The sequence below is a fragment of the Eleutherodactylus coqui genome, chromosome 7 (genome assembly GCF_035609145.1).
Source record: "Eleutherodactylus coqui strain aEleCoq1 chromosome 7, aEleCoq1.hap1, whole genome shotgun sequence".
NCBI lineage: Eukaryota > Metazoa > Chordata > Amphibia > Anura > Eleutherodactylidae > Eleutherodactylus > Eleutherodactylus coqui.
The window spans coordinates 127865322-127878626 of record NC_089843.1 but is presented as its reverse complement, the minus strand read 5'-3'; the positions used below and the strand labels follow the sequence as shown (position 1 = coordinate 127878626).

Here is a 13305-nt window from a genome sequence, read left to right as displayed (position 1 = left end):
CTGTCTTTTCAGGACTTCCCTGCCCCACTGTCCGTTGGTATCATGGATGAACAGCGAACCTTCCGCAGTATCCAGTGAACCTACCTCTCCGGAGACGCCTGAACCCTCTGCCGACACTGAAGCCTCCCCTGGGCTGCCTGCAGACCTCCCTGCAGAGAGGTACAGCGGGTTGTAATGCTGCTTATTACATATTACAGCTGTCTACGGTCTCATGTAAGGGAGGTGAATGGCCTGTATTGTGAGACTGCTCATATATTGTTGCAGTGATACAAAGTAACTCTCTTTTTTTTGTTTGTTCTCATCTGTTACAAAATGGTATTTGTGTGCAGTCCCATAACCCCAAACACATTAGTTTAAAGATTTCTACAATTTACATCTAAATTAAAACTCAGCGTTATGACATATACTTTTTTTTTATAGAGCTCACTCATACGGGCATATGACGGCTATGTATTTTTCAGGCGCATGATACGCAGCACTAAATGCCCATTGATTTACAGCAAATTCTATGTTGGTGCGTATTACACCACATATAGGTATTTATAATACACAGAAAATGTGCATGTTACACTCGTATTTAACTCTGTACTGCATATTACACACTTGAAAAATATGTGTGTACGGTCCCATGCCCACGGGTGTATACATAAAATGCGTTTTACACATAGATGCCTCATACGCTCTGCCGGCAGAGACCACATATGGGCTCAGTATGCGCTGCGCATGCCCCATAAGCTGACATCACAGACATGCGCAGTGTGAATTTTATAATTTTTAAAAAATTTCTTGCTCTGTTTGGAGCTGGAATCAAAACGCTGCCCATACACAATGTATCGTATGCAGCCTGTAGAAGGGCTGTGTATCCTTCGCAGAGAATAGAGCCTATTGCAATTTATTTCCCTTGCGTATACATATGCAGTGTCCACACGCTGGTGTGCATGCATCAATGAAAGTCGATTGCCTCCGTTCACCGCATATCATGCGTAATATGCGTCAAAAAAACAGCCGCCCGTGGACATGAGCCCTTATACACAGCTCCCATATGCCCGGGTGAGTGAGCCCTTGGAGATTTATGTGGTTTTGATGATGTTTTCTCCATTCTTAAGTTCTCTAGAGTTCAGCTCTGTTGGGGTGTTTAGCTCCATTCTACAAATATAACTTTTTCTATGTATTTCTGTGTCTCCAGTATTCTCATTCTAGCATCCCCCAAAATTGTCCTAATCTCACTCTGTTTTATATAATGTAATCCTTGTACACCTCATTCCAAATAATGTTTGTTGTAGCATCTTTGGCAGAAAGGCAAAAGCAGTATACCCATGTGAAGCTGAACACAGCTCGGAGTTATCGTTTCAAGTGGGAGAAATCTTTGAAAATGGTAAGTTGTTGTGTATTTGTATGCAGGCACTGTTCTAATGAATGTAACATAGTTCGTAAGGCCGAATGAAGACAATTTCATCTAGTCCAGCCTGTTTAGTCCTGTGTTGTTGATCTAGAGGAAGGCAAAAAAAAAACCAAGAGCAGAAGCCAATTAGCCCTTTTGGGGAAAAAATTCTTTCCCAACTCTCTAATGGCAATCAGACTGTTCCCTGGATCAACCCCTAATATTTCCTACCTGCCTGTAACCCGGATTAACAAATAACCTTAGATTTATAGCCTATAATATCCTTCCACTCTAGAAAGACATCAAGTCCCCTTTTAAACTCCTCTATGGATTTTGCCATCACCACATCCTCAGGCAGAGAGTTCCACAGTCTAACTGCTCTAACAGTAAAGAACCCTTTTCTATGTTGGTGATGAAACCTGCTTTCCTCTAAACGTAGCGGATGCCCTCTTGTTACCGTCGCAGTCCTGGGTATAAACAAATCATGGGAGAGATCCTTGTATTGTCCCCTCATACATGGTTATTTGATCATGTACATGGTTATTTGATCGCCCCTTAGCCGTCTTTTTTCTAGAGTAAATAATCCCAATTTTGATAGCCTCTCTGGGTATTCCAGTCCCTTCATTCCATGTATTAGTTTAGTTGCCCTTCTTTGAACCCCCTCCAGTACTGTAACATTTTTCCTGAGCACCGTTGACCAGAATTGTACGCAGTATTCCATGTGAGGCCTGACAAGTGCCTTATATAGTGGTAGAATAATGTTCTCGTCCCTCGCCCCTATACCTCTTTTAATGCACCCCAAGACCTTATTTGCTTTTGCAGCAGCTGGCTGGCATTGATTGCTCCAGTTTAGTCTACAGTCCACTAATACCCCCAGGTCTTTTTCATTATCACTTTTCCTTAGCTGTACCCCATTTAGTGTATATTGGTGACATCCGGTTCTCCTGCCCATGTGCATTACCTTACATTTATCAACATTGAACTTCATTTGCCATTTTTCTGCCCAAGCAAGCCCTCAGCTTATCTAGGTTCGTTTGTAGCTGCACATTGTCCTCCGTTGCATTAATTATATTGTATAATTTTGTGTCATCTGCAAATATTGATATTTTGCTGTGCAGCCCCTCTATCAGGTCGTTGATAATGGAGGCCTCAGTGATACAATTAAAGAGCAGTCCAAGTAACATCTGACAACACCCTTACTTAATCAGATGGTAATGCTATGACAGCTCATGCCGATAAATAGGATGCAGTAAGCTCCCTCTAGTGGTGGCTGCAGGCAGCCGGAATTCTGTCATTGAGCTATGCAGCGGATTTAGAGCACTGTCAGAAAAACAGACATCTGACCACTGTGAAGAGATTGTGATGATGTTAAAAATGGTATTCCCTTTAAGGGCACACTCACATGCAACATATTGTATTTGACCATGTATTGTGTGTGATGGAGTCCTATTGTTCTCTATGGGTGTGTAATAAACGTTGTACATATTCAATTACAGTGCATTAAAGCAGCGTTTATACACAACGTTTCAAAGTCACAGTGGGAAATAAAAATAAAAAAAGTCAGATTGTACATGACAAAAAGTGTGAGAACGCTGTCATGCGCAGTGAAAAAAACGCTGCCATATGCAGCAATACACGCAGCGTTTTACCACACACTTGTGTGAACACAGTCCATGTTAGAAGAATAAAGTTGTCCAACAAAAATATTGTTAAATTGCTCCACAATGCTGACCGCGGTATCAAAGTGGTCGCAATCATGGGATGCCTCTATGGAAACTTATTAGGCTTTTCCAGAGGCAGGCTCTAATAGGCTGGCTTTATATAAATGTAGCAAAGTTTAGCTTGGCTGTAGTAACTTGCCCAGAGAGTTATATTATCTCAAGCCATTAAAAAACTGTTCTGTCACCTTTACACAACAAAAGCCATCAACTGTGGTAAAACAAAAGTATTACAACGCATTAAAAGTCATCTTAAACTTTGCTGCATCTGTAAAAATTATCATTGAGAAAAGGGAGTCAGGGAGAGCGCCGAACACTTTTCCAGATAATCGATAGTATATTGTATCAACTCACCTGGTGCCAGACATGTCACCCTAGGGTGAACATGTCAGCACCCAGTGTCCAAGTAGGCATATAGCATTTTTCTTTAACAAGAAATCCACTGAATTAACTTTCACTGGAGAGCTGCAGATGTCACCCAAAAAATCCGTGCCTCATAAGAGGTCGGATCATACAAAGATAGAGAACAGAAAAAATGGTGCTCCTGCGCTACTTTATATAACAAAGACCGATTCTTTTGAAAGATTCCAACGGTCAGTATCAGTTAATAGTCAAAGAAACATTTATTACTACAATCTAAGGTCACAGCCTCATATAAAAATAAGTAGATACTTGCGGGACAAATATGCGACGCGTTTCGACGTGCTAGACGTCTTTCTCAAGCATAACTAAGACCAACAGAGCCAGGTATATATAGCATAATAAATCATTCACAATTACATACCCTTCCCTGAAAGGTCACCGGAGTTGTGCATGGTTCCGGTGTACAGCGCCATCTTGGGCCATGAGTGATGACGTTATCTCCTAATCTTCTATGGAGCTCCTCTGAGTCTAGGAGCTGACGTACGGGGCTTCATCACATGACTCGTATTGCAGAGCTGCGCTGTATACAAGACACGCAGCGCTGCGTTCCACACAGGGTCCGGGGCACGAGGCATGGCTTTGGTTGCCGCCCCTGGACCCTGTGTGGAATGCAGCGCTGCGTGTCTTGTATACAGCGCAGCTCTGCAATACGAGTCATGTGATGAAGCCCCGTACGTCGGCTCCTAGACTCAGAGGAGCTCCATAGAAGATTAGGAGATAACGTCATCACTCATGGCCCAAGATGGCGCTGTACACCGGAACCATGCACAACTCCGGTGACCTTTCAGGGAAGGGTATGTAATTGTGAATTATTTATTGTGCTATATATACCTGGCTCTGTTGGTCTTAGTTATGCTTGAGAAAGACGTCTAGCACGTCGAAACGCGTCGCATATTTGTCCCGCAAGTATCTACTTATTTTTATATGAGGCTGTGACCTTAGATTGTAGTAATAAATGTTTCTTTGACTATTAACTGATACTGACCGTTGTAATCTTTCAAAAGAATCAGTCTTTGTTATATAAAGTAGCGCAGGAGCACCATTTTTTCTGTTCTCTATCTAAAAATTATCATTGTGAGCGATGTTCAAGTTCCTTAGTAGTAAAATAAAAAGTTAGAAAAACCAAAAAAAAACACAAAAAAGTTGTTAAAAAACAAAATAACAGCATAAAAACCGATCTCACCACCTTTTTAACAGACTTTGTTTTTATACTTCTATACTAAAAAGTTTATATACCCAGATATTCCAGGACTAATGTTACAGTAGCGCCACCTGCTGTTTCTATTGAAGAACCGTTGCTGTGTCCACTGTAGTAAGTGTTCCACAGTGGTCAATCTTGCTTCTCTCTCTGCTGCACTGGGTATGTGGATGGATGGTTGATGTGGTGAGCGGCTGCTTCTGAAGTTGATGTGCCTCCTCTGCTTGTCGGAGGAGATGCTGAGCAATTAGAGTAATATTGCTCATTTCCATGAAATCGGATTTTAAAATATCATCTCGCATGTAGACTTAGAAGATAAAAATCCAACACACATTTGAGAACATCAAACAGAATCTAGTGGTACCCAACAAGTTTTACTATGTTGACTTCATCAGGATCTGGTCAGGTACTGGGAGGTTCCCTGTTTGGCAGCGTTCTCCATAATGGCTTTTGATATCATGGTTTCTTTCCTAGACGCTTATCTAAATTATTGTCTGGGACCTAATAGCTAGCTCGGTTAGGAAGCTTGTTTTCAGTGATTAATGAGACTAGAACTAATGACTGGAAATAGATATTATTATAGAAGTCATGTGGTGGTTTGTCATCGAGAGAAGACTAGATACCGTGTGAATATAACCCACAAGTAAAACTGTGAACTGAATAGAGATATTCTCCATAGTCTAGAGATGTCTATTACATGCATAAGGTTCCTGAGAAGGAGAACGCCATAGCTGCAGCCCTTGTCCTATCTCACAATTTTGAGCTTTTTATTAAATCTCATGTTCCTGTACGAATATAGTACATGTTAGATTGCCATTACTGGAATTGCTGATCCTGTTCTCTTTTTTGTCACAAATCTTTTTAGAGTAATGTTTAGATAATGCATGTATTGCGATCCATTAGTGTTTTAGAGGGTTCCATGGGCTGCTCAATTATAGCTCTGTTTTGAGAGTCAATGCTAATAAGTGCTCTGCACCTTGTTAATTAAAAGGAATGTTCCTTTCTGCTTCATTTTAAAGCTATATATACTACATGCTGTTAAAAATTGTACTGCACTTCAAAGTGCTTTACCTGGAGACTAAGGTAAATGAGAAGTGCTTTAATTAACAAGAGAACCATTATTTGCTGTTGATTGATATCTAGTGTTTCATGATTATCTCAGTGTCATTATGCATCACTATTCTTAATAGACCCTAATCATTAGGCCATGTTTGAAATGTTACTGTATGTGCTAACCTGTTGTATAACTTTCTAAGCCTGCATTACATTATTGTAGTGGTGATATTTTTTTCCAACTTTATGGCTAAATGACAACTTAATAACGAGATTGTGTAATTACTACAGGAATCTATGTGTATGTAGTTATCAAGACATTTAAACCCTTAATGACGAGCCTACTATAACCCCTTAACAACTGCCCAACTGCCCTGACGGTGGGGGCATCAGAAGCCTGGCATGGGTGCTCAGCTGTTAGATGGCAGCCTGGCACCTGCTCTAACAGCAGGGATCAAAGAAACCACAGATCCCCACTGTTTAGCCCCTTACGTGCCGCGTGCTTTGCAACCGCAGGGTGTAGACCGCTACAGATAGAAAGTGCTCCTTGTCTCACCCATTGGACACCATGATGTGAGCGCAGGGTCCCAATGGGTTTCTATATCACCCGGAGACTTGAATATGGTCTTCAGGTCTACCAGCCATGGTAGCCTATGAGGCTTATCCTTTAGATGAGCTTCATAGGCTTTTTAAACCACTACTGTACTGGAGTATAGTAGTGTATTGGAAAGTAATAAAATATGGTGATATTCAAGTGCCCTAGTGAGACAAAAATGAAAAAAAAAAAAAGTATTGTAAAAAAAATAAAAATGGCAAAATACCACCTTTACCCCTTTACTATATAAACAAAAATCACATGTGGTATCGCTGCCTTCATAATATACCAGGGAAAAAAGTTAGCACATTATTTAATCCCACACAGTGGTTGTCATGAGAACAAAATACAAAAAAAAAACGGGCAAAAATGGTTTATTTTGCCAATCTTGCCTTACAAATCACGTAATAGAAAGTGATCAAAATGTTGCATGGATCAACAAATGGTACCTTTTAAAAAGTACAACTCCTCCCACAAAAAGTTTCAAAGCACTGTGGTCAAAAAGAAAAAAAATTAGAGGTCTTTGAATGCAGCGATAAACAAAAAATAATTTTTTTTTAAAGTGTGTAAAAGTTACAAAATAACCCCCAAACTATATCAATTTGGTATTGACCTAATCGGCGTGGCCTGCAGAATTCATTTCACATCGTACTCAAGAAAAAAATGGAATAAAAATCAATCAAAATCTTTTAACTTCCAAAACATTGGATACATGAAGACTGGAGCTCCGATGTCAGAAAACGTCCGACAGGGTATTCTTACCGTCTATTGCCAGTTACTTCGCTGTCAGAGCCTCTCTGGCGCGCACACACTGGCTTTAGCCAGCAGATGGCACTGTTGTATAACAGTAAAAAGAGAGAGCCTTTAAGGAAACCCTCAATCCAAAATTGGATTGGTAAGGGTCAAGGGGCAAATGGGACTTGTCATTAAGCCGTTAAGTCCTAATGCCAACCAGTTTCTGTTTTTTTCGCACATTCCAAGAGTATATCTTCTGTTAATGCTTTATAGTGGAGGAAGAAAGAACCATTCCTGCATTGTCTTTTGGGATATGTTTGTGCAGCACTCACTGTGTGGTATCAATAACATCACGATTAGGGCAGTGTCAAATTTATGTTTTTGTTTTACTCCTTTTACACAAGAAAAACACTTAAAAAATAGCTTTTGTGTCGCAGCATTCAAAGAGATAAAACATTTTTATTTTTCAATTGACGGAGCTGTATGAGGGTTTGCTTTTTCAGACGAGTCACAGTTTTCATTGACACTTTTTCTGGGAACATATGACAGCTTAATCACTTTTTGTTTCAATTTTCTTTTTGCAGGTGAAATTAACAAACTGCAATTCCAGCATTTTTAGTTTTGAATACAACATTCACCATTCAGTATAAATCATGTTGGCTTAATTCTGCAGTTCAGAATCACTCTCTAACAAATTGTGTGTGTGTGTGTGTGTGTGTGTGTGTGTGTATGTATGTGTATATGTGTGTGTATGTATACATATAATTAATTTGTGTATGTATGTGTGTATGGTGTAATGTTTTTTAACAACTTTTTTTAGTGTTTTTTTTTCTACCTTTTTATTTTACTACTAGAGAACTTGAACATCACTCACAATGATAATTTTTACAGATGCAGCAAAGTTTAATATGACTTTTAATGCGTTGTAATACTTTTGTTTTGCCACAGTTTATGACTTTTGTTGTATAAAGATGAGAGAACAACAGCTTTTTAATGGCTTAAGATAATATAACTTTCTGGGCAAGTTACTACAGCCAAGCTAAACTTTGCTACATTTGTATAAAGCCAGCCTATTAGAGCCTGCCTCTGGAAAGGCCTAATAGGTTTCCATAGAGGCATCCCATGATTGTGATCACTTTGATACCGCAGTCAGCATTGTGGAGCAATTTTCTGCACAAATTGAGCTTTGTAAATCACTCCCCCATGCTTCTAGACAATTGTTTTTTGATGTACTCTCTCACCTGAATCCCCTGGTCTGCCTATCTATAACCCTCATGACAAGACCCTTAGGCCAGTCTCACACAAACAGTTCAGATTCCACATGCAGGAGCCCGCAGAGGAATCTGACTCTGACCACGGCCGGCAACCCGGTGTAGCTGAATTATCTTTACTGGGGATGACCGTGGACGCTTGCTGTCAGTAATGTGCAGTAGAATTTACACCGTCGCTAGGCGATGAATAGGGTACCCACGGATGTGTTTCTGAGACGATGTGCCCATCTCACCTTGATGATGTTAAAACTGGCTCTTCCACAGGAGATAAGCTAACCTCAAGTGTGGCACTTAGAGAATCACACACAAATGTGTGCCACAGATGCTTATATGTCAGTGCCACCATTGCCCCGCGATGACAAGTTAAGTTAAGCACTTCGGTATGGCCATATACATGCACTTTGTACTATACATCGTGCATGAAATATGTGCCATACGGAAGTTATATACTCACCTTCCCTGTGCTGGCGTCCCCGTCTCCATGGTGCCGTCTAATTTCAGCGTCTAATCGCCCGATTAGACGCGCTTGCACAGAAGGGTCTTCTCCCTTCTGGTCGGTCCAGGCACGAGCGGCGTTCTGGCTCCGCCCCCTTCTAAGCGTCATCGCGTAGCTCCGCCCTGTCACGTGTGCCGATTCCAGCCAATCAGGAGGCTGGAATCGGCAATGGACCGCACAGACCCCACGGTGCACCATGGGAGAAGACCCGCGGTGCATCGTGGGTGAAGATCCCGGCGGCCATCTTGGAGGAAAAGAAGGAAGAAGTTGCAGAGAGGGGATTCGGGTAAGTAAAATTTTTTTTTTAAATTTCAACACATCCCTTGGGTTTGTCCTGCGCTGAACGGGGGGCCTATGCAAAAAAAAAACAAAAAACCTTTCGGCGCGGGACAACCCCTTTAAGTGCCTGCCACGGTCATTGACATGAAAATACAACTTTATGGATGTATCACTTTAAAAACCTGGATTACATTACGTGAGTCTTGCCTTGATAGTGTTACAATGACAGCAAAAAAGTGACAACTTCTTCTTCTTTCCTTTAGTCCATAACTCGAGAGAACCTGGATGGTTGGAGGGAACGCTGAATGGCCGACGAGGGCTTATTCCACAGAATTATGTTCAGTTTCTCTAGCTACGTATATGTGACCCACAGAAGCTGTACATGGTATCCATGGATTTCCGTTCCAGTTGTGTTAATTGTGTCTTGTATCGTGACTGCCTGAACCGGATGACCAGACTTTAGCACATGAAAGAAAAGGTCATTAAAGGAAAGGACTTGCAATTTTGCCAAACTGTACTGATACTTTGTTACTGTATTTTTTAAACTCGTATTAGACTGTTCGCCATCCTACTATTTGATTCTTATGTCACTCATTTCACAATTTCATTCCTGACTAAAGAGATAATTTTGTCTAATTTTATATGTAACTGAATTGTGTGATGTATTGCCTTCCTGGCAATGAATGTAAAACAACTTGCATGGCTCACACACCGAATGCGCCCATCTGACACAATGTAGCAGCTCTTTTTCACCTTTTGCAAGTTTTATGTTGCTGCAGTCTTCAGCTTACAATAAGGACAAGATCACTTTGTAACATTTTATATTTTTATCTAAGTTCTCATTTATAGCAGTCACAGATTTGGTTGTTATTTTTAAGGTTTCACTTGTTGAATTGTATTGTTTTTAAAGTATATTTACTACAAAAATGTAATTTTATCCTAAAATAAAATTAGTTCTTTAATTTCCTTAATATATAATATGGTTTGCAGAAAAAAAAATATAAATAAAAACAAAGTAGATCTATTATATCTTTTCAAAGAAAATAGCATTGTCTGATTTTCCAAGTAGCGATGTGGGAGTATGAAGTTAATGTCGGCACTATTGAGGTATTTTAAAATTCTGCCTGATTTAGGTCTTTTATATTTTTTGTGCAACACGGAACTTGGCAGTGGCTGGAAATGTAGATATTTAACCCTTTCCTATCCAATTTCCCTGCCACCCACACACTGCCCAACTCTTATTTATTTTGGGTGCCATACAAAGGCATACTATAGCTGCATACAAAGTATATAGCACATGTTTCTAACAGTATGCAGGACAGAACTCCAATACCAGAGGCTGTTCTGCGTATGTATGTTACAGTATGCAGGACAGTGCTCCATCGGAACTTTGCAGGGAAACCTGAATGTCGGACGAGGTCAGACACTGGATTGGAAAGGGTTAAGAAAGAAGTAAATGCTGTATCTTCCGCGTAAAATGCAATTAATAAGACTTCTGGTGCTACTGTAGAATATTGATGCAGGAATCTGATTGTTAGCGCTTTAGTCTTGATTTTTAAAAATTTTTTAACTAGAAGTCATTAGCTCCTTAACTGAAAAACCTAGGAGTCCTATAAAATGTAAATACATATATAAATGTTATAATAAGACGTATTATGTGCATTGTCTTCATCTCTCTCCTCCTTATTCCCCCTTTCTGCTTCTAAGAGCTGTCAGTAGTTACAATAACTAGGTTTGACTCCAGCATAGTTGGGGGGTGCAGGCGGGGCATTTTTCCTGGGCGCCATCATGATTGAGAGCAAGGGAGGGCACTGACTCCTTTCTCCCTTTTGTTCTCCCGAATGAGCGCTTCACTGATAGGTGGAGTAGCAGCTGTCAGTCTTCTGCTCCACCAATCAGAGCGAGCTGCAGAGGAATCCCTGTGAATAACCCGGAGGCTGAAGAGAATCTACCATGGAGGACTGAGTCCCTGCTTTTTCTCTTCTCTCCCTCTCTTCTGCATCGCTCTTCTCCTCTGTGGCCCTTTGTTGTGCTGCCTACAACTTGATACAGGCAGCAATTCTAAGCTCCATCGAGACGGAAAGGTGATGGAGGGTGAGGGAGTCTGCAAAGATGGAATACAAGCTTCCAGTCCTTTATTCCACTGATGGGATCTTCTGCACTGCTCAGGCTCCCAGCGGCAGGACCCGTATCACTGTCATTTCTGTAACTGTATATATGTGTAAGGTGTATTTGTCTGTCTGTATATAGATATGCACAGGTATACACTAGGGTTATGACTTTTTTCAAAATGTTTTACATTTGAAAGCCTGTGATGGCAAACGATGACTTTAAGCATAGAACTCTCAAAAACAATTTTCATTTCGTTAAATTGTAAATAAAACCTCTGCACCTAACGAGATGTTGTTTTAGCCTGAAGCATGAAATCAGAAAATAAAATACATCCCATTAGACACGAGAATTGTGAATTAAATTTTAAAAAATAAACCGCATTTACAGCTTCGCCATCCAGCACTTATCCATCCTCTGTGACTCATTATTTAAACTCCACACATGACCCAGTAACCTTGCTGACTGAAGTTCTTGTATTCAAGCTTTGATTAACCCTTTCCTAATGGGTAGGCTTCTTCTCTTTATTATGTTTTACGACTTATTAACTCCTATGATTTGTTGTTGTTTGCCGTATATGGCAAAAATGAAATTATATTGGGTGCGGGAGGTTTTTACATGACCAAAAGAAAATAACACCAGAAAACTAATGTGGGCAAAAGTTCATGAAATGCAACATCAGGAAAGTTAATATTTTGAAAAAACTTTAAAAGTCATAACCTTAGTATACACATATGTGTGTGTATGTATATATATTATAAAATATGTGCTTAACGTATTTGTGTGTAAGCAGTATATCTGTATGATGTGCAATTGTGTATACTTGTGTGTGATTACATATGTGTGTGTATATAATGGTAGCCGTTATTGTATGAAGTCCCTTTTACAAGGCACAAATATAGTGCACACTGCTTGTTAGATCAAGTGGTTGGCACAATAATTGTTAGGTGTATGCCCATGCAGTGAAAGATGGATCAGAGATAAATCGCAGATCAGATCTTTCATGCCAACCCAAAAATCATTGTTGGTCTTTCGCTGTATTGTTAGGTCTAAACAGGCAATCATTCATCTATGAATGACTGCCTGTTTACTGTAAATGGAGGCAGGTTTCCCCGAAGTGATCTCAAGTCTGTTCCGCCTCCATTCACTGAGCGATGGTTGCTCCTGTTTGAAGCACCTGACAGCCGTCCCATTGATGTTGACTCCTGTGCTTTCAGTGCCCAACAATTGCGCCCTATAGAAGGGCCTTAAGGCCTCATTCAGACATTGATATGTTAATTTTATTCTATGGCTCAGTGCATTTGTCGACCACATCACGGGGGGGGATCCTGGTTTATGCACAACTATTATCGCTCAAAAGTTGTCTTTTGAGCAATAATCGTTGTGTGCCTTCACAGCGCAAGGTGATTGCTCAAACGTTGAGCGATCACTTTACGCTCTGAGTGCGGTATACAGAAGACAAGCAGGGCCGCTTGTCTTCTGCATCCAGCCGTTCTCTGCTCGGCGTGCCCGGATGTTATACAGCTGAGCGCTGAGCGGGGTATGCAGAACACAGCTGGACCGCTGTGTTCTTCATACCCTGGCTGTGCACGGAGCGCTCAGCTGGTATACAGCTGTGCACTCCATGTGGAGTATGAAGAACACAGCTGGACCGCTGTGTTTTTCATACCCCGCCTATGTTGAGGAAGGGGGATACAGCTGAAACTATAGTATCAGCGGTATCCCGCTGTGAACTCCTGATAAGGCTCATCATTGTCTTTCAGCAGACTGAAAGACAACGATCAGTGACTGGTTAACGAAAACTGCACAATGTCAGTGCAGTTAGACACAACGATTATCGCTCAAAAGATGGCTTTTGAGCAAATTTTGAGCGATAATCGTTGTGTCTAAATGGGTGCCTCCCGTATTAAAATAAACACGTTTTAATCTCTGTTGTGTACAAAAAAAATAATAATTAGAGAAAATCTGCATGTAGCGATAGAATTAGCATTTTTTCACTTGGGTACTGTCATCAGTCAGTGTTTCCTAGAATGACTACTGTACAGCG

At 40.6% G+C, this 13305-nt stretch overlaps 1 protein-coding gene across 2 annotated transcripts in view; it reads left to right on the top strand.

The window, feature by feature from the left end:
* Positions 1 to 10157, top strand: part of ARHGAP10 (Rho GTPase activating protein 10) — a 227108-nt gene extending 216951 nt beyond the window's left edge. Inside the window, exons 22-24 of one of the 2 annotated variants that reach the window (XM_066573663.1) lie at positions 13 to 159; positions 1284 to 1375; positions 9413 to 10157. In XM_066573663.1, coding sequence (XP_066429760.1) covers positions 13 to 159; positions 1284 to 1375; positions 9413 to 9501 — 328 coding nt within the window. In that variant the 3' untranslated portion in view covers positions 9502 to 10157. The remainder of the gene's footprint in view (positions 1 to 12; positions 160 to 1283; positions 1376 to 9412) is intronic. The other variant, XM_066573664.1, reaches the window with a different exon arrangement.
* Positions 10158 to 13305: the final 3148 nt, after the last annotated feature.